The sequence below is a fragment of the Salvia miltiorrhiza genome, chromosome 1 (genome assembly GCF_028751815.1).
Source record: "Salvia miltiorrhiza cultivar Shanhuang (shh) chromosome 1, IMPLAD_Smil_shh, whole genome shotgun sequence".
Classification (NCBI taxonomy): domain Eukaryota; kingdom Viridiplantae; phylum Streptophyta; class Magnoliopsida; order Lamiales; family Lamiaceae; genus Salvia; species Salvia miltiorrhiza.
Window position 1 is genome coordinate 48,817,079 of NC_080387.1, and position 21,501 is coordinate 48,838,579.

Sequence of the window (21,501 nt, forward strand, 5' to 3'; positions counted from 1 at the left end):
TCAAATTCATGGTATATACTTTTTAAAAATTTTAATTTTTTGAAATAAAATTTCAATATAATTCATAGTATTATAATAAATTTTATTTTTATAAAAAAATATTTTTAAAATAATAGATATAAGCATGGGACACAGTCGCACACATAAGATTGTGGGACACTGGATCTCATCTCCAGAACGAGGATGTTGAATTTCAATTTCAATAAACTCAAAGTAATACCGAGAGATTAATTATCTTTTTAATTATTCTATACTCCTTCAGTCCACGAAACATTTTTTTCAAAATCTCGATGAATTTTAAGAAAAAATAATTATATATTTGATGACTGAAAAATAAATCCCACTACTAGCAATATATCTAAATATGCGAAAATTTTAAGTGTAATATTAATGGGTTTATATTCCAATAAAGTAGAAAGTTTTTTGTGAATAAATGAAAAAGAAAATAAGAAGAAATTTCATGAATGAAGGGAGTAATATATTGCATTATTTTTGACAATTTACAAATAAAAGTAAAACGCGTTTGGTGTAATATTGATCTAGCACCTATGACGATAACAACGAAGACTTCAACTAATTTAGAGAGAGAGAGAGTTTTATGTTATCTTTGACTATCTGCTTTAGCAAATTTAATATTCGTATGAGACCACATATGCTAGAATTTTCTTTTTTTTTTTTTTTCAGTTTTTGCAACCAAGCCATACATACAAATTGGATGGAAACGTTTCTTTCAAATTAAATTGTGATTTAAAGATGGAGAAGTTAAGAAGCTTAACAAATAACAACCCCAAATCATCTCAATTTTTACGATAGCAAACCACTGTAGTTACTTGACTGTCTATCTCAATAGCAGAAACTGATTATTCATGACTATTCCAGTCACACACAACACCAAACTGTAGGCATCTCAGGACATGCCAAATATCGTCCTCTTGCATCTCCAAGTTACGAGAGAGTCTTGTGTAAGATCGTCTAACACGCTGAAATTCATATACTATCAAGCATCTACGAAATTATAAAAATACCATTAGATATTGGTTTGGCAGGAACATCTGTCAAAGATACCAGCAAAATAGGTATCATAACCATAAAATTGATCTTCATCTATTATTCCAGTCAAACAATGTTCATCTAATCCAGCAATAACACCATGTCCATTATGGTCAAATCACACAAGAAAGACACCAGAGATTGAAACAGAAATGGGGGTAGGCTATCATGTCTTAATTTTCATAAATTTATAAATTCATTCATCGCATCGTAAGAATACAAACCCTCCAGCAATGGTGCATCCTTCATCATTTACCATCCAGCCCCATTTTTGAACATAGCCAAGTGCAAAGTTCATCCATTTCCTCTGGAATAGTATAGTGACCAAGCCTGTACAATAGAGTTTGTAACTATCAAATAAACCAAGGGGGAAAAGCCTAAGCAACAGCAGAAGATGGCTTACGTAGTATAGGATTTAAACGTGACATCTCGAAATCCAGTGGAAGATAACTTCTGCGCAGATTTCTCACCAAATTTATAAGCAACTACATCATCCCCTGCAATGTTATTTGCCAGTATCATCAAACGTGTAATTATGTAGAGACATTGTTAAACTTTATACTAACATATACATTATGTGAATTCAGCGGTGTACAGAAATTGAATCTGGATTATTCACCGGTAAATCTGATATATCTTCCTGCTGCATCAAATTCCACGTATCACCATAGGTGATAGGACATAGACACACACACACACACAAGAAGAATCCCTGGACTTTCCAACTAAATCGAACTCAGGTTCGATCAATTGATTAGCCCTAAATTGCATTGTTGGGTGTCATTTTACTTTCTTTCACAGCTTGACATCAATATGGCATATCTAACTTTTTTGCAGGTCTTGCAACAAGGGATAAAATAGATTATTTCGGATGAAAGATGACGGTGTTAAACTTTTCTAAATTCCAGTTGAGTGTGTGTCAGCAGAGGATCTGGTTGTTCTTTAAAAATTGTTTATTTATTTTTATCTAGATTTGAAAAGACGAAAATAAGGATTTAACTTTGTCCATGTCAAACTCCTCATAGATTTCAAAGTAAAGCCATAAGATACTCTCTTGAAGAGTTATTATTCCTCTGGATTCATACCTTTGCCATGACAAAGCAGAACAGGCAAGGATGCAGCACGCCCAGAAGCCTCAGCTACACCTTCTAATTTGTTACTCAGACTCCTGAAATAGAACATGGTAAAATATCATTTTATAATAATGTGGCACCGAAAGAAACATAAATTGGCCATTTTGACAATGAAGAGGATATTGTTTGGAACAAACTTTGCGCATGGAAGCCAACCGCTTAATCCAACAACAGCACTTATGTTTGGGGAGAACTGGTTGCCATTCTCAAATTTCCCTCGAGCAAAACAAGTAGCACAGTATAGGGAGGTTGCCGCACCCATACTGAAGCCTCCGACGCCAAGTTTTACTGTGAAAGCAAATTTTGAACTAAGTGAGTTGACAATATTTTCAAAGAAAAAGGCTCGCATCCCCCTACCTCTAATGAGAAAAACTAAAGATGCTACTAAGTAATGTCTTGCAAGAAAAACGATCTCTTTTTTCAGAAGGGCCATTTGAAATTGTCATTCCTAATGCGTGGAAAGAGCAAATGAAAATTCATAGACTGCACTAGTTAAGAACACGCCCTTCACAATTACCTTTTCTGAAGATGGGGAAGTAAAATTGGAATTTACATTTTTTCTAAGATACAAGAGGTCTAATTCGCTTAATGCTGTAAAAGCATAGACAACTTAATTTCTTGTTCATTGAGATTACCACTGGGAAGAGAAGGTGATAGTAACTCTTCATACTCAGCTGCTAACACTTTCCAGAACTATATCCACAAAATATCAAATCAATTAATTCTTACTTATCATACAGATGAAACACACTGTTTTGAACAGGACTGTAGATGCATATCATTTATCATAGTTAAGTGACCTAAAAAATCATATAACATGAATAAGTCTATCAAGTGCAACAATAAGAAAGTCGAGGAAATCATAATATATTTGCAGTGGGTTAACCTTAACCCTAAACATGTCCTAGTCAGAAGCAAAAGCATCATATTTGAGCTGTTTTGTCAGATGTCCTCCAGTGGCAGGGGCAATATTTATGCATCACTAAATTGTTATTGCATTATAGATACTATAGATACTAGAATTACAAACGTAGGTATTCCATTTATCAGCAAAAGTCGAAAACTCACTATCAGCAGGTTCATTAGCCAATAAGCTAGCAACATATGTAGCTGAAGCTTCCAAACCGTGTATATCATCATTAGCATCTTCTGAAAGGTCATTCACATCAAACCCTATAAGATGGAAACCATAAATAATATATTTCAGCATTTAAAATTAGGAGAACTCTGATCATTCACTACACCCCAGATAGAAAACAGGTAGGTGGTTACATATATACAAAAATATGTTTACACTTTGGTAACGAGTTATAGTAACTAGGATGATAGCTTGTAATATTAGTCAAGTCAACTATGCACAAGCTCCAAGATTTACTGAAAAGGAGCAAGAAAGGCAACCAGCACTTCAATCTGGTCACAAGTAGACTATAACGGAGCTTAAGTTATGTGAAGGCAGACTGGTCGCGCACTAGCCCATAAGTACATACTTTATAAGGTATCATTCAACAACTGAATAGGGAATATTAATACTTTTGTACTTTAATGTTCCCTATGTAGAAAATGACTGCATTCCATATGCAAAATTCTAATGCGGGAAAACGGCAGTATCGTTATGAAACATAGCAACAGAGACAAACAATGACACCTTTATAAGGTTCCTGGAAGGATGGAAAATAAGTCCACCCTTTTGTCTGGATTGGGTTGGAGGATAGACACCTTCTGAAGAGTCTTTTGGATTCTTATGAGGACTGAAAACCACTTACCCTATGAACTGATCAATCAATGTATAACTGCGAGGCTGGTATGAAGTCCTGAAATGGAGTACGAGATGGAGGATATAAACAAGTAATATGCCTTCAGCGGAAAGCCTATGGTTAAAGCTCTCTTACCTTGCCTAGAATTCTGATGAATTATAATGTCGTGGCTTTTGATCTACCAGTTGCCAACGTTATGTAATTCTAGTAACTAACTCAATGTTATGATGATAAATAATAACTTGTATATCACTGATGTTCACAAATTTTAAAGTCACAAGGAGTTTTAGGAAAAAAGACTACTTCCAGTTGGAGAGTTGAGATTTTATTTGTAGTACATAAAGACATGTAATCTAAATAATTACAGTTGAAGTTCTCCGTTTATTATTGATTTCTTATAATGTTTTTGACACATTTGTGACTTGTGGACTTCTTTCTTTTATTTGCTTTCTGGCTAGATTTTAGAAGAGTCCTTTTAGTAGTCAAGATCACGTAATATGACTGTACCAATCAGTTGCCCTTTAAGCAAACTAGCGAGATTATCTCTACCATTTCTAGAAACTGCTCAAACCAGTGACCTGTGAGCAGCATGGTATATAATATGGCATCTAAAATATTTAGTTAAAAGATTTCCCAAACACAACTTCTAATAAATCATGTGTCATCATGTCGAAACCAAGCCAATAGCCTATAACTTCTGTTGCAATTTGCAATTGGCAGAAGTGTCCGATATCTCATCATCGTGAATCAAAACTCAATTTGTATTAAACTTGGTCCAAAAAACCATAACAAGCCCATTTAAATTAACAGGAACTCAAGCCCAAAGCATTTTTGAAAATTTGTGAAGCAGGATATGACAATTCATCACAAACTTACAGGCAGTTGATGGAAAGCCTCCAAATAAAGTTACTGGCCGTTGAGGAGCAGTTGGGCAGATCCACTTTATCTGCATATTATTGCTAAATTTATTAGAAAAAATTAACCCAACAATGATCACTAGAAGTAATTATTATATCTGACTGTCTTATAACACATAAAAGTTCTCAAGAACTTTCACATGTAATACTTATCCTTACATTTGGAAGCGGGAGGGTTTCCAAGAGAGTAGACCAGCTGCAAGAGACACCGAAGCAAAGAGGATTTTATCAAAAACATTATAACGCTAAGACAATCCTAAAACCAAAACAATTTCTCAGCTGAGAGTGGCAGCCACAGAGTACCTATTGCCGTTGTCCCCAAGGCCATGCAGCCACACAATGGTCGCTTGGTGTTTACCTTTAGGCCTGACCACATATGTTCGTCCAAAGTCAAAAGTTCTCCCAGCAGCTGCAACAGATTCATGTTAAGTTCCATAGACAGCAGTGACCGGAGAAACAATAATGCCATACAAACGACATAGTTGAAATCAATTTAATAATATCATCACATCCATCTATAAACACAAGGTAAAAGATCAAAGATCAAAGCTGCAGGATAAGAGGTTTCGAGAAAAATGTGGATTTTGATTAAATTACAGTTGGCACTGATAATGAGTTAAGGTAAGAGATCAAAAAGTTGTTTCTTTTTCTTTTCTAACGATGCCTGAAAGAAATGAACAAGTCTAACCAGAAGCCGCAGCGGAAGGGCCAGTGAAACTCATATTCCTCCCGATAAATGATAACAGCAGCTTACTGCTGCGAGAGAGAATTGCACCTGCAAACAAGATGCGGAAGCCTTACACATACATTTCCCAGCTACAGTAAAAATTACTCGAAAAGCATTCTTTCACTCATTTCCTCCGTAACCAACCAATTCGTGAATGAAATAGGGGGACAGGAGCCCTATATTTCCCAATTACAAATACCTCCCCCACCCCAAAAAGAAAAGGAAACCGTCTCAATTCACGCTAACATCTTGCAAAACAAGGCAGCTAATAATTACAGAAAAGAGCGAAAATATGCAAAATCTGTGCCTCAACGATACGAGAAATTGCAGAAGACGAAGCTCCTAATTAAGTGGAAAAAAGATAGCGATTTGACAGACTTGTGGAGAAGAAGATTTATTGGGATGAATTGATCGACGTGAATGGTATACCTGAAGAGGTCGTGTTGTCGAGACTCGAGAGTAGCGAAGCTGGTAGTCTTGGTCGTTGCTCTGTAAATTGTGAAAAATGAAAACCGATTATTGCTTCACATTTCCCCCAACAAAGAACTAAGCACTCCTCTACTAACTCTTTCTCCTTTCTATTTTCTAATATTCTTAATTAATATTAACAATATATAATATGTTTTCATAAAGTTATTTATTTTTTCATAAATAACATGAATAAATAAAAAAATTTAAAGATAGCCATTAAGCCCCTACCGTTAAGCCAACACACACTATATAAAGTTTAGAGTAAATGGGCTCAATTAGCCTATCCCACATAACAAAAGGAAAAATTGTCCACCAAAAACAAAATATGGAAATAGTAGCCTTTATGACTTTTCTACCCTTATTTAAATTTTCTGGAATTTAGAAAAACTGAAAAGTTTTATTTAATATATTTGAATTAAAATACAAAATTACTTTACATAAAATTACTTCAAATAAAATTACTACAAAAAATTTACTACATCTAAATTTCAAAAAACTCAATCCCTAGAATTCAGCCGCCATTTTCACACCTCCGCCACCGGGCCGCCACCGTCACCGTCTCAGACCGAACGCGCCGCTGCCTTCACCCGCGCCGGAAGCCCCCCCGAACATAGATCCAGCCAAGTCAAACCCTAGAATTTTGCCGCCGTCTTCACGCCTCCGCCCCACCGCGCCGCTGCCGCCACCTTCTCTGACCTAGGCGTCGTCGTCACTGCCTCAGACCGCGCCGCTTGCTTCACCCGCACCGGAAGCCCACATAGATTTTCTAACGCCGCTGACTTCACCCGCGCCGCTGCCTTCACCGCCTCAAACCGCGCCGCTCTCCCTCTGCAATTTTCATTATTACACACATTTTTTGGCCGATAATGTGTGTAATAAAGAATTTTGTACTGTTACACACAATTTCGAACGATAATGTGTGTAACAGTGAAGTTTGAATCATTACACACAATTGTGGTCGATAATGTGTGTAACAGTAAGTAATCTATATATTATATAAAGAACCAGTTTAACAGCATCCAATTTACCGTCACTTTTCTAACGGAATATTCTTAAATATTAACTGCAGTTATCAGCTATTCTACCGCATCCCACGAAACCCTATAATATTTTCTCTCTCCCACGATTTTCTCAGTTTAATTGATATCAAACTTTCTCCCGTCTCCATATTCATTTTTGATCTGTACTTTGAAATTTACTCCAATTCTGCAGAAACCGAATTATAAAAAAGAAATCATCAAAACTTCATAACCCTTTTTCCTCACCCTTATCTCATCCTCTTATTCCACCACTGCCTCGATTCACCCCGTCTAACTCTGCTCGATGTTTGCTCATCAAAGTATAATGAAAACTCAGCCACCATTCGCTGAGATTAGGGAGAGTGAAGACTAGAATCAGGCGAAGATGTGAGTATCAGATGAGAGGGAGTTGTCAGGTCGCGGGTTTGTTATTGTCGACGGCGGGTTGGTGGCTGCGACATTGATTTTCAGCAACAACTAATAGCCGGAAATTTAGAAGTGAAAGGGAAGAAATCTGAGAGAATCGTTATTTGTTCAACGGGATTGAGAGAAAAAGAGAAACAGGTAGATATATGAGAAAAGAGATTTCTCCCCCACCTATTATCAGCAACCTAATTGCAAAAGAATATACCCAAACTTCGAACCCTTTTCCTCACCCAATTCTCCTCTTTTGCCAATTCTACCACCACATGGGCGACCCGTTTTCTGACGGAGACTCATCTGTCATTTGTTCATCAAAATCTGATGGAGATGCAATTGTCGCCTTTGCCGCGCCGCCTCGAACTAACGTCGCCCAAAACTCAGGCTGGCCTACGGCCTCGCGCCGCCTCCAAAGCGCAAGAGCAAACCTAGCAAGTTTTTTCCTTCTCTCTATTCCTATTTCTTTTTTCTATTTCTTATTCAGCAGACTTGAATTTTTTTTTCTTTTTTTTTTCTTATTGATTGTCAGCCTGGAGCAATTTTATTTCTCATAGATGGCAATGGTTCCTGGGCAGCTGATATGTGAGATCGCAAGAACAAATTCGCTTCTGGTGAAGCAATTCGGGAATGGAACCACGAGTGTGAATTCAGCAAGGAGCCTAACAATCTCTATAACTTGCACTTCTACAAGCACTCTGGTCTGTTTCTCATTTTTGGCCTCTGTAACATGATTTCATTTTACGGTTATTGATATATGTATTTCTTGATGCTATTGAGATTATTTTGAATTATGAATGAAAACAATTTTAAGATAATTTATTTTCCACTCACAGTTGAATTAGTTTGTGATCTTGGTGACTTTGTTTATGGTCTCCCCCCTATATTGTACAATCATTTTATGTAGGTAAGATCTATGCAAAAGGATAGATATAAATGGTTATAGGAATGCAGAAGAAAATACATTGGAGAAACTTGAAGATGAGAGTTGAAGCAGATGGAGAAAGAGAAAAAACCATGATTTACTACATGTAGAGTAATTTAAGAAATGAGTTACATAAGAATATTACTTTTTGTTCAGATTGTGTTTATATTGTAATATGCTCACTTTGCATAGAGGTTATGGGCTCAACTTTAAAATATATATATAGCAGATGGAAAAACAGATAAAGCCATGATTTTTGAATTTTGATACATAACAAATACTCATTATCATATATACTTATTTTTGAATATTGATAAATTTATATTTTATACTCTTCACCAATTAAAAAGAATTAAGTGGTACTAAACTATTGAATATACAAAGTTGATTAATTATATAATTTTGAGATTTAGGATCTTTATTATATATTTTGTTTATATTTAATATTTATATTTGTTTTTAAAATGTTATTCAATTTTGATGTTTTTTTTGAAGGGGATATTCAATTTTGATGTTCGTCGCGCATCGCGCGGGTGGATGTACTAGTTTCCATTATTACACACATTTTTGATCGATAATGTGTGTAATAAAGCATTTCGTACTGTTACACACAAATTCGGACGATAATGTGTGTAATGGTTAATTTCTTACTGTTACACACAATTGATGACGATGCGGTGTGTAACAGTGTTACACACATTATTTTATGAAATTGTGTGTAACCATCGTTTTTGTGTGTAACCATCAGTTTTGTGTGTAACCAAAAACACATTGCGAAAAAATCGAATCAAAAACCAAAAACTTCATAAATATTCACTAATAATATAACAAATCAAACATATCTCGTGGTTTTGAACATCATTACAAAGAGGATTAACACATTTTTCTATTATCAACATTTTCCCAACAAATTTTTCGAAATTCTACTTTTTCAAAAACCTCACAACAAATTTAAAAGATACATGAAATTAGAAGGAAGTAACTTACCGAAAACGAGATGAAGAGGAGTAAGACGGCCGTGGAGACCGCCTTGCGAAACCGCCGGAATGAGGTCGCCGGAAAAGGTCGTTGGTAATGAAGGTGACTTGGGGAAGAAGATGGTAACTCTTTTTTTTTTTTACCCAAATGATTTCACCCAAAATCTAGGTTTTGTTTTTACTATTTCTCTTTTTAATATTTTGTTATATTTTCGAAAATTGTAAAATATTAATTAATCAAAATATATTAGTAAGGATAACTTAGTCATTTCAACACTAAAAATGCTATATTTTCCACATTTTTATCTTTATGGACATTTTTTCCTACAACTAAAGGGTGAAAAATGAAAACCGATTATTGCTTCACATTTCCCCCAACAAAGAACTAAGCATTCCTCTACTAACTCTTTCTCCTTTCTATTTTCTAATATTCTTAATTAAGATTAACAATATATAATATGTTTTCATAAAGTTATTTATTTTTTCATAAATAACATGAATAAATAAAAAAAATTAAAGATAGGCATTAAGCCCCTACCGTTAAGCCAACACACACTATATAAAGTTTATTACTAATATCTTTTAAAGATGCTTTGGTAATTGGTGTCATTATAAATAGTTAGTGTTCCACGACACAAAACAATTCAATTAGTAAGATAGTTTTTCTTTAATTAATAGATCATTAAAAAATTGATACGTGGATGCCTGTGTAGCTCTAAAAATTGATTATAAGAACAACTTTAATAGGGCTCGGCGAGCGTGCGGGCACGAGAGATTGGGCTCGCTGTGAGATGGAGCTCGTTGCTGTTGCTGCAGAGCCGGTAGCTCGAACGAATGGGACCCACCTATAAGTCTAGAAGCTTGACTCGCGGTTATGAATGCTATAAGTGTTCTTTATTTATCGATTTGCCAACCTTACATAACCTAACCTAACCTAACCAAACCTTCAAGAGAACATGTCTAGGCTTTCCAAGCAAATAATTTTAGCCAATAATTCAAATTGGTTATAATTTAACTATATTATGGTTAAATTGATCAAAGCACATAATAGTGCACATAATTGGTTTGTTAGGCAATCAAGCCTCTTCTGCTTTTCCTTTCTTTCGGATTCATTGAGTATGTAGCCTTTATCTTTTAATTTTTTTTATAATAAATTATATAAATAAATAAATTTAAAGATCACACGATGATAGATTCAAATTTAAAACTTCATGCCATAGGCATTAATCACATATCGCTAAACCAACATATACAGATACACCCTTATCTTTGATTCGTACTAAGCAAACTTATGTTCATGTCAATAACTTGTTAGCCACATAAAATTAATAAATTATATTTGAAAGAATTAAGTGTGAGAGACTCGGATATATATATATATATGACGGAATTCGAATTATTTTAAAATTGTTAATGGTTATTTTTACTCATTCTAAAAGATAAAAAACAAAAAATACCTACTATAATTTTTTTTATATAAAAACTATTCATTTGAGTTTTAAATGACAAAATTACCCTTACTTAATTCATAAAAAATGCTGAAATCGCGAACTTTGCTCGAGATGCTCGACTAATGCATATCGAGCATTACCACTAATGCTCGACATGCATTAGTCGAGCATTCTTGATAAAACACCAATACTCGACATTTATCGATTACAAGTCGAACATCAGTGTAAAATACACTAATGCTCGACATAAGGATAAAAATGTCTTAAATGAATATATTTATATGTTTTTATAAAAGATGAGTATTTTTTAAGTTTTTTCTTTTAAAATGGGTATATATCATTTTACCCCATTTCAAAATTTGCACTCATCATGGATAGGATCCTTTTATCCCATAATATGTTCTCACTGTATTTCATAATTAGTTACATAATGAATCAGAATTAACATTTATTACTAAAACTTGAAATTTGAAAAATTAAATACCTTAATTGAATTAATTAACCCTAAAACAAATTATTAATTTAAACCATGAAATATATATATATATATATATATATATATATATATATATATATATAAAATCATAGATTAGTAATCATAATTATTTTGAGGTGGATTAGTAATCATAATTAATAATCTTAAAACTAAAGCTTACTGTATACATAGAGTCTTGAATATGCATAATTAACGTGCTGACATTTCGTTAATACGAAACTAATTCATGTATGTGCTAAATTAATGGCACCAAATCGCAGTTTTGTGAAGCATACACATATCACATGATGATTGATTTGAGGAAATGTCAGGTAGTGAGGATGGACGGATAGAAGTGTGCGACGGCGCCAATAACCGGCGCCGTGGTATCCGGGAAATTCTGAGTTCCCGGCAGCTCACCCACTCTACCACTACACTCAACCCCAACGGGATACGGAAGCAGATGCCCCGCCAAATCCCCATCCACACTTTCCGCCGTGTAAACATCCCAGTTCCTCTCCGCCATGCCGTTCACTTTCCGTATGCACTCCAATCTCTCAGGACGACAGAAGGCGTCGTCCAATACGCCCAGGTGCTCGTACCACAACGCCATCCGGAACCCATAGATCTCGCCTCTTGCCGGCCTCTTGCAAGACAGATGATACGGCTGATAAGCCCCCATCGCAATCTCCGAGTCCCTCGCCCCATCCATCGATCTCTGGTTGATGTTGGCTGATCCAACTATTATGTACTCGTCGTCAACTGCCACAACAAAGACGAAACTAAATAAAAACAATCTCAAAAAGCCAGGAAGAAGGAAATGTTAGTTACCGATCATCATCTTGGAGTGGACGTAGATCATGGCGCGCCGCGACTGCTGCGCTCTGCTGTAATATGTGTCACGCTCCGGTTTCAACGGCGGCTCGTATTCTCCGTGTCTCTTCATCTCTCTGTTTCCGAGGCAGAAGAACGTCAAGTAGTCTCTGAGATGGGCGGCGGTTACGCCTCTGGCTTTGAGTGCTTCCGCCACGTCGGTATACATCATCTCCATCGTTCTCTTCTGCCAGCTCAGTATGGTCTGCACCGCCGCGCTCTCCGGAAACCCCTCCGGCCACATCGGCACCACCACGTACACTCTGAAGGCCTCCCCTGCTGCAATCTTGCACGCGATCTTCAATGAGAGCTCTTTCGGGATGAGGTGCAGAGCGCTGACATCTTCGATTTTCACATTATCGGTTGATACCCACGAGAATGAGCTGCCGAGGAAGTACTGATTCTCGATGTAGATGAAATTGTTTGCGCGCCGAATAGCGTGGATGTAAGCGTCTTGAATGCTTCGATCGATGATGTTATCCTTTCCGCTGATCAGGCCGGACCGGGCAGCCTCCTCGGGCACCTCCGGGAACCCGAACGCCGCCCCGCCGTCAATGGATCTGAAAACCTGCACGTTCCACGTGTCGCGGTCGTCGGGGAACATCACCGGAGACGGCGGGGCCACCACGCCGCGGAGCTCCTGCAGCGGTAGGAGTAGGTCCCTCCCGCCCTGCTTCCGCCACCGCTGCTCAAAATTGTAGAGGACGTCCCAAGCGGCGGCGCCCTCCACCTTACAGTGGATGTCGTGCCACGGCTCCCTGGGGCCGCCTTTCCGGATGTCGGCGCCGCGGCAGTTGGCCTGATGGAAGTCATCACGGTGAACTGTGTTGAGAGTTCTGAACAGGGAGTGATTCTGAGTATCATATCTGCCGTCGCATAGATCGATTCCGCCGACGAAGCTCACCATCCTCCTAATCCGATCGCTTCCGTTAGGCATTGTGGCGTCCGCCACCACCAGTTTCTGGTGGTGCGTGAACATGGTGCCGATTTCCAGCCCCTGCGCAATGCTCCGGCCGTCGTCGGGGTTGCGCGGGCAGAGCACGCAGTGCACCTTTGTGTTCCGGAAATAGCTACCGGTATCTTCATCGTGAGTCGCAAGCAATCCATCATTCTTCAATAGCTTCACAGAAGTTCTCTCATCCCAAACTAGCATCAGAACCCTCACACCTTCATTAGCCTTCTTTATGAGCAGCTCGCCGAGAGTTATCTTGGCTCCGGCCACGTCTCTCACCAGCGTGATCTTCGTGTAAACAGACCAACCAGTGATGTAGATCATGTGCTTCGCATTGGAGATCACGTCGAAGACATCCTCCCAGCACCGCCGCGGCCGGTATTGCTTCCCGCCGGCGAGCTGGATCGCCGGGAGGAAGCCGTCGGCAACGTGAGCGTCCTGGTACAGAGTGACTCTGCAGCCCGTCCTCTGCGGGAAGAAGGTGTACGGAACGCCGGGGAAGTTAGGGCTCTTGAGGCCGCGCGACCAGCAGCGCTCGCGCTTGACGTCGTAGAAGTGGAGGCGGACGCGGAGCTTGGAGTTTCCGTGGATCGGTTTGCGGCGGCGGTTGAGGATGTCGAGCCACGTGTCGAGAGGATCGCCGCGGATGAGGTCGGTGACGGGGATCTCGGCGGTTCCGACGAGTTTGGTGCCGACGGGATTATCGAGCTTGATGGTGAAGACGAGTTTGGAGGCGGCGTGGGCGCAGTAGATGTGGAAGGATTCATCCCAGCGAGGATTGGAGTCGTGGTCGTGAAGTCGCCGGGTGCGGCCGACTCGAGTTTTCTCTAAGTCGATCGTCGCGTAGAGCCGTGAAGCTGTGTTGTTGAAACCTGCTGCTTCTTCGATGCCTTCTATCACCTACGATTAATCGTCGGAAAATACAATTTTAAATTCTAAACTTTTATTAAATATGACGTCAACTAGTAATTAAGATTGTTACCTATCGATAATTTTTTTTAAGTGGTGAATTATCCAAAATATCAGTTAAAAGTGATGAATGAATTATTCAAAAAAGGGATACAGATACTGGCGGGATCATAAAATATGGGCTGATCTCCTGCGTGCTCGCACAGTGAGATCAGCAATAATCATTATGTTGTATTACTTAATTAATTTAATTAAAACTCAATTGATTCTAATTAAAATTTAAAATTTTAATTATCATTATTCTAACTTCTAAGGAAGAGCTGATGGTGAGGACTGAGGAGAACTCACACAAGTTTTTGTCAATATACGGTAGGCATATCGTTGGATTTAGTATTTGTCTCGACTGAATTAGCTTAATAACCTTTTTATTACTAGTAATTTTTTATTTTTGTCTCAATTGAGTTTGTTAGCTGTCTAACGAGATGGAGATCGTATATATACACCTGAATTTACGCTGACAAGTCTTTTATTATGATTGTCAAAGGATGAATTGTAGGCTGATAATACGTAACTTATTTTTATTTTCATAGCTTAATCTAAGGTTCACTGTATTAGTTAAGTTGTTTTCCTAAAGAAATAATTAATAGAAAGAAGACCTTTATTTTTATTTTTTAGCACTATTCACATATATACCTTTACATTTATCATACTCTCATTATTTGAAATCCGAGAATTCAGATGAGTGTGAAATAGAATATCTGTATATTTGATTTTGTAAATAAAAAGTAGTTGAAAACAGTGTTTTTTGTGTTTCATTATGTGCTAGTTTACGTACCTAATTAGGCTTTTCAAGTGTTATAAATGTCCTAATCAACAACTTGTTGCATGGATTAGGTAACCGATTTTAACTAACTCCACTGGTATTCACTATCAATCAATGTTATCCTTCTTCAATTGGAAATTGGAATTAATATGAATATCTATATGTATTTATATTATTTTAAATAAAAATATTTCCACCCCTCTTCAACTATTTTTCTACAACATATGTGAATTTAGTCAAATACGACACCAATACACTTAATGTTGGGGATATTAACTGAACGAAGTCATACAGAGCCCAAAGAAATTTCACGGCTTGAGGAGACAATTTTGTGATATAAACAACTAAAAAAGACCAATATTCAAGATTTCCAATGAGAAAAGAAATTCAAAGAGTTCTTTCAAAAGCTCAATATATATTTACACAGCCCCCATTTTCCCTCAAATTTAGGCCACGAAATTTGAAATATATAATTTACTCAAGGATTAATTAACAAATTATACATGCATTAATATAATAGAGAAAAAAAACTGGTTGTAGATAAATTAATCGATGTAGGGATGAGATATACCTTATGATAAAACTTGGCAAGAAATCCAAGATGGAGATTGTCGATCTCATAGATAGTTGCATGTAGATCTCCGTGGAGTAAAATTTGATCTGCCATCTCTATATATCCTTCTTATTCTCTCTCTCTCTCTCTTAGAATTCCACATATATTATGCAGAAGATCGTATTTTCTGGACCAGAGACAACTATACGCATGCACAAATATTTATTTTCTTCTTCTTCCTCTTCTTATTTGTGCGCGCGTGTGTGTGTGGAAGTTGACTTGACTAATTAATGTGTGGCGGGAGATGAGGAGATGACACGAACCATAAATTGGGATTTAAATAAGGGAGGTTTTCTATACTACCCAACTCCTCCAAAATACATTTCAAAACTACCCACTTTTTTGAGCTAATTTAGTCCATGACCATTTCATTTGTTTATTATTATTTGAGTTGCTACCTTTGTTGTGTACTGTCAGACAAGTACACCAATTATTGGTTATTGGTACTTTGAGTGATATTGTTTTCCGTGTTTTGTCCACTGATTGGAAAATGTTGTGACATGTATCTTTGCGCATTTAATTATTTCTTTCCGGAATTTAGTGCGCATAGTCCATATTTGCGCATTTAATTATTTCTTTCCGGAATTTAGTGCGCATAGTCCATATTTGCGCATTTAATTATTTGGTATATGGTATACCAAATATAGATCTATGCGCATGAATTTGGTATATATGCGCAGGAAATTTAGTGCGCATTTAGTGCGCATTTAATTAGATCTATGCGCATTTAATTAGTCTCCATTTCATTCATTATGCGCATTTAATTAGAGATCTATGCGCAGGAAATTAATTGTGGGATCCACTTTAATCTACACCTTTTCTTAAATTGAGAACACCTTAATTAATTATAAGTAAGTGATGACTATATATTAGTATTAAAATACGTCTTTTACTCAATCTAATTTAATTGTGGGATCCACCTTAACCTTTTAATTAAGATATCTAATTTAATTAGATATCTTAATTAAAATATACTAATGTAAGGATCTTGAGAAAACAATATATATATGAATTTTGATATAATTTGTAATTTTTTATTAATAATTATCTATATACTATATTGAAAATGGAGTTTTTAATTTCAAATTGATTTCAAATCCATTGCAAATCAATTTCAAAATTGAGTGGCAATTTTGTAGATAGAATAAAATTGAAGGTTTATTTATAAGCTATACATCTTTTCATAATATCAAATTTTATAAGTATAAATTATTTTCTATTTTTATTTTTTTTAATATTCAATTCAATATATATTTAATTAAAATTAATTTTTATTATATTCCTGAGTATGATAATTGAATTAGTATTAATTTTTATATAAAAAAATAAAGGAAAATTCATGGTGTATGCGCAATAAGGTAAAGGAAAATTGAGAAATTGATGATGTATGCGCAACAAGCTATGCGCAGTGCAGAAGGGGGTCAACTTTGCGCCATTTAATTAGATCTATGCGCATGAGAGATTGATGATGTATGCGCAACAAGCTATGCGCAGTGCAGAAGGGGGTCAACTTTGCGCCATTTAATTAGATCTTTGCGCCATTTAATTATATATGGTATACCAAATTGGTATATATGCGCATGAATTTGGTATATGGTATACCAAATTTAGATCTATGCGCATGAATTTGGTATATATGCGCAGGAAATTTAGTGCGCATTTAATTAGATCTATGCGCATTTAATTAGATCTATGCGCAATTTTAATTTTTATTCTATTTCACGTGGAAATATGGTATAGCTGTAAGGGTAATGGTAGATTTCATGTGAACGATTTGTCAACATCAAGAAGGTACACTTAGTTCACGGAAAATTATTTCATACGATGAACGTACACTTAGTTCACGGGAAATTATTCGATACGATGATATTTGGTTTGTTGGTGGGCAGGGAACACAAATAATTGTGAAACCTTGTAAATGAACAAAAAAAATGTCGTGGAGAGCTGGAGAACTCACAAATTGAAAGTTTCTTTGCCCCAAGATCTAGGAACTGAAGCGAGCTACAAGAGGTTCATATTTCTCATATGTAGATTATTATGTAATATTTAATTGCTACATTATGCACTATTTTTAATTTTATTGAGTGTAATCATGAAATGAAACTTAGTTTAGATTTATTAATTATTATTATGCATCTATGTATGCGTAATACATTATGTTGCTAAATTAATTTTTTTAGATGTAAAAAAATTGGTGTATCGTAGATGATAATTTGTATTATGTGATATATCATCATGAAAAATTTGTTGTTTAAAATTATCAAAAAGATCAACGAGAAACGACACTTTCACATGAGACTGACCACAACTAAATCTTCTAAACACTTCCACTTCATCCAAATTATGATTACGTGACATATCATAATTAAGATCACCAAATTGAAGACCGGTCACTAAAGCATAATCCCTCCTCGATAAATAAACCTTAGTATTATTCAATTTAAAACAGAGATCATTATTATCTGATTTTATTTGGCGGGATACCACATGATGCACGACCATTGCACATTTCGGACCAGGATTCCAATCCAAAAAATGTCCAAAACAACCCCCTATAAATCTATCTAATAACTGTTGACCACCTTTTTTCTTCAAAACAGATTCTACCTTGCTAAGATACTTTATTTTATAATATGTGCCAACGTCCCACGTTGAATTAATTGTGTCCTCTCTCAAAAAAACAGGATGACCCTGTAACAACAGGTAAATAATTATTAAAATTCAACCAAAACAATGCAAATATCAAACAATGAGTCCAACTATGCGCATGTAATTTGCATACTATGAGTCCATCTATGCGCAAATTATATACTACTTTGCGCACAAAATCTTTTAGCGCATACTAACAATTCCAAAATATATTTTCTTTCACAATAAACAAACAAATATAGACGTAACACTAAATTGATAACAATAGGGGCCAAGAATTAGGGCAACTTTCATTTAGGGCGAAAATTAGGGGGGCAAAATTTTTTCAAAATTTCGAAAAAATAATACCAAATTAGGGGGGCAAATTTTTTTCAAGATTGGGCGAGCGAAAAACCTCTAAATCAGGTAACAACACCAAAGCATAAAAATTGGAATTTCAATCTTAAATAATCTAAGTTACATAAGAAAATAAATTGAGCACCAACAAACATATACTCCAAACAAAATAGGATAAATATTAAAAAAAATTGCAGAAAAACCAAACCTCATTCGGTTGGTCCATCTTCTCCGGCGCCGGCGGCCAATTTACGGTGAAAATAAATAAAGCTTCGGTTGAGAGAGGGAGAGGGAGAATTTCCGCAGAGAGAGAGAGATTTGTTCCGCAGAGAGAGAGAGAATTTCCGCAGAGAGAGAATTGGGGTGGGGCGCATCAATTTTTTTTAAAAAAAGGGTTGGAGATTTGTTCCGCATCAATTTCCGCAGAGAGAGAGAGGAAATTTCCGCATTCTACCTAGAATTGGGGAGGGCATACGCATAATTGGGGAGGAGGAAATTTCCGCATTCTACCTAGAATTGGGGAGGGCATACGCATAATTGGGGAGGGGGAAATTTCCGCATTCTATGTATTTGGTACATCCCAATTCTCGAATTGCCATATTAGGTAAAATTAGTAAATTAATTGAGTGGATAATAAATTAATATATTTCGAACACAAATTAATTGAAAAAAAAATGGCTTCTAATGAATTTATAAATCCGGAAATTGGTAGTTGATCCAATAAAATTGCTCTTTAATTGTGTAAAAAGAATAATAAATGCGCAGTGTTTAATTTTGTTGCAAATTCTTGGTGAGTTTACAAAATATGGGACTTAGTTTGCTTATATATTGAACTAAATTGAACTCCAAGTAAAATTAGTAAATTAATTGAGTGGATAATAAATTAATATATTTCGAACACAAATTAATTGAAAAAAAAATGGCTTCTAATGAATTTATAAATCCGGAAATTGGTAGTTGATCCAATAAAATTGCTCTTTAATTGTGTAAAAAGAATAATAAATGCGCAGTGTTTAATTTTGTTGCAAATTCTTGGTGAGTTTACACAATATGGGACTTAGTTTGCTTATATATTGAACTAAATTGAACTCCAATTATGCGTATGCGCAGAGAGGAAATTTCCGCATAATAGGTAGAATTGGGAGGGGCGCATACGCATAATTGGGGAGGGGCGCAGATAGGAAATTTTCGCATAATAGGTAGAATTGGGGAGGGGCGCATACGCATAATTGGGGAGGGGCGCATAATTGGAGAGAATTGGTTGGACATAATAAAGACAATTCTACCAACCTATTTCTAAACCCAATAAATTTGGTCATAAATTTCCTACTGACACGCATGATACTTCATGCCAACTTCGGTGTACCTTTTATTATTGTTTAAGGGGAATGGATATGGGGTGAATTAGTTTGAAAAAGTGGATAGTTTTGAAATGTAGGTTGAGATAGTTGGGTACTATCAGCTATTCTCACTTTAAATAACTACTGGCAATCACGTACTAGCTAGCCAGGAAGATAACAAATGAAGTGGTTAGGTGAAATTATTATATGCGTAACTAATTGGTAACCTTAGCAGCCCTTGACATCAATTACTTATTTTTTTTCAAAAATGTGGAGTAGGTTTGCATAAGTTGAAATGTGCAGATAGTAAATATTCTATAACGATTCAATTTAAAACTCACAAATTGATCATGCTTTTTGTTGACAAATGAGTGGCAGCCTCCGGATATTAGTGCTAGAATTTAGATTCTTCGGTGTTGGGTTTATATACTTTAGAACATAAATAAAATAATTTATCAAAATAATACGTGTGTGAACAATTTATGTATTCATATTTATGATAAATATTTTTTTGTTTATTCGAAATAATGTGTTCTGCAAATTTAATTATAGACTGGGGTATTGTTACCTATCTGCACTCAAATTTGTGAATTATTTGCTCTACAACTATATATTACGTTGACCTATTTGAATATTAATTGAAGTATAATTTTTTATTACATGATTTCAGATGACTAATATTATGTACTATCTTATTTTTAATGAATAATTCTTGCAAATGTTTTTTTTATATATATGCGAATTTCTGACTAATTAGTTGTTAGTTGTGTTTTATTCAAAGATTTTGTTGAGGAACCCCCAAAATCAACTCAGAATGCATTAGCTCTGGCAGATAAACTAGAAGGAAGTAAACGTCGGGGGAAGAGGTACATTTGACAAAAGATTCAAATTTAGATAGTTCCACACCTATTCAAAATTTAAATTAGTTGTTGCCTTGTACCAGTGAAGTGCCAGACTGTGAAAGGGAGAGGCTCTGGAAAAAAACAAGTTTCCTCAAAAACACCAAAATGAAGAAGGCAAAGGGAAGAAGAAGCAAAGAAGGACTACGAATCCAAAGGGGGTGACATGCAACTATGCAAGCGTAGTATGCACCTATATATTGATGTATTTTAATGCTGATACGAATATTCAATATTATATAGCTATGTATTCTAAATATATTTAACATTGTTCATTTTAGTTACTGATACATCATATTTGATTAATAACACAAACATAAAACAAATTTACGACATAAAAAAACATCAAATATAAAACTATCGTACTATAAAATAAAAATATACTAAGAAAAGAACAAATTACATGATTAAATAACTTTTAACATAATTCCGAATATACATTAAATAAAAATAAATAAACTATAAACTTGATTAAAAATATTTCACAAAGCATACAATATTAAAAACGAAATAAAATAAACTTGAATTATAAATTAAGTTTGATCAAAGAAATAAAAACTCAATACCTGTGTTAAAAAAAGTCCACACAAATTTCTTTTTATTATGCGCTATTGATTATGTAATTCAAATTGTGATAGAAACAAGAGAAGCACTTACATGAGTGCCGGCTTATTTCTGCGCGCAGTATGTGAGCGCGGGTCTGGGTCGGGTCGGACCCGAGATCCGGCTCCAATTTATATTTTTAAAAAAAAAATTGCAATGACTTTATTACTAATTTTATAAAATGTGAA

The 21,501-nt window shown here is 35.6% G+C and overlaps 2 protein-coding genes and 2 long non-coding RNA genes across 5 annotated transcripts; 1 reads left to right on the forward strand and 3 right to left on the reverse strand.

Annotated features, from left to right (window-relative positions):
* Positions 1 to 1,053: 1,053 nt before the first annotated feature.
* Positions 1,054 to 6,172, reverse strand: LOC130988868 (uncharacterized). 2 transcript variants are annotated; one of them, XM_057912837.1, is made up of 10 exons: positions 6,011 to 6,172; positions 5,543 to 5,629; positions 5,158 to 5,263; positions 5,014 to 5,050; positions 4,814 to 4,883; positions 3,252 to 3,356; positions 2,321 to 2,471; positions 2,136 to 2,218; positions 1,454 to 1,547; positions 1,054 to 1,380 (listed from the first exon to the last, which is right to left on the reverse strand). In XM_057912837.1, the coding sequence occupies exons 2-10, from the start codon at positions 5,574 to 5,576 to the stop codon at positions 1,299 to 1,301; spliced, it is 762 nt and encodes a 253-aa protein (XP_057768820.1). In that variant the 5' UTR covers positions 5,577 to 5,629; positions 6,011 to 6,172; the 3' UTR covers positions 1,054 to 1,298. The 2 variants fall into 2 exon arrangements, with proteins under 2 accessions (XP_057768820.1, XP_057768828.1); XM_057912845.1 differs by having other exon boundaries at positions 5,889 to 6,027.
* A 128-nt stretch (positions 6,173 to 6,300) lies between these two features.
* LOC130988882 (uncharacterized) lies at positions 6,301 to 9,566 on the reverse strand. The gene is made up of 2 exons (XR_009090231.1): positions 9,401 to 9,566; positions 6,301 to 6,880 (listed from the first exon to the last, which is right to left on the reverse strand). It is a non-coding gene; the product is annotated as an uncharacterized LOC130988882 (long non-coding RNA).
* Positions 9,567 to 11,458: 1,892 nt separating this feature from the next.
* On the reverse strand, positions 11,459 to 15,738 carry LOC130988862 (phospholipase D alpha 1-like). Its single transcript, XM_057912825.1, has 3 exons — positions 15,445 to 15,738; positions 12,148 to 14,041; positions 11,459 to 12,078 (listed from the first exon to the last, which is right to left on the reverse strand). The coding sequence occupies exons 1-3, from the start codon at positions 15,538 to 15,540 to the stop codon at positions 11,645 to 11,647; spliced, it is 2,424 nt and encodes an 807-aa protein (XP_057768808.1). The 5' UTR covers positions 15,541 to 15,738; the 3' UTR covers positions 11,459 to 11,644.
* A 4,553-nt stretch (positions 15,739 to 20,291) lies between these two features.
* On the forward strand, positions 20,292 to 20,985 carry LOC130988890 (uncharacterized). Its single transcript, XR_009090232.1, has 2 exons — positions 20,292 to 20,677; positions 20,755 to 20,985. It is a non-coding gene; the product is annotated as an uncharacterized LOC130988890 (long non-coding RNA).
* Positions 20,986 to 21,501: the final 516 nt, after the last annotated feature.

Bases quoted from the DNA above. Each gene is read 5' to 3' on its own strand.
- LOC130988868 (XM_057912837.1), bottom strand. From the start codon at position 5,576: ATGAGTTTCACTGGCCCTTCCGCTGCGGCTTCTG. The intron at 5,051-5,157 runs GTACTCTGTGGC...TGTCTCTTGCAG, and splicing joins CTTGGGGACAACGGCAATAG to CTGGTCTACTCTCTTGGAAA. The intron at 2,219-2,320 runs GTTTGTTCCAAA...GTTCTATTTCAG, and splicing joins GGTTGGCTTCCATGCGCAAA to GAGTCTGAGTAACAAATTAG.
- LOC130988862 (XM_057912825.1), bottom strand. From the start codon at position 15,540: ATGGCAGATCAAATTTTACTCCACGGAGATCTACATGCAACTATCTAT. The intron at 14,042-15,444 runs GTATATCTCATC...GATTAATCGTAG, and splicing joins TTGCCAAGTTTTATCATAAG to GTGATAGAAGGCATCGAAGA. The intron at 12,079-12,147 runs GTAACTAACATT...TTGTTGTGGCAG, and splicing joins CCACTCCAAGATGATGATCG to TTGACGACGAGTACATAATA.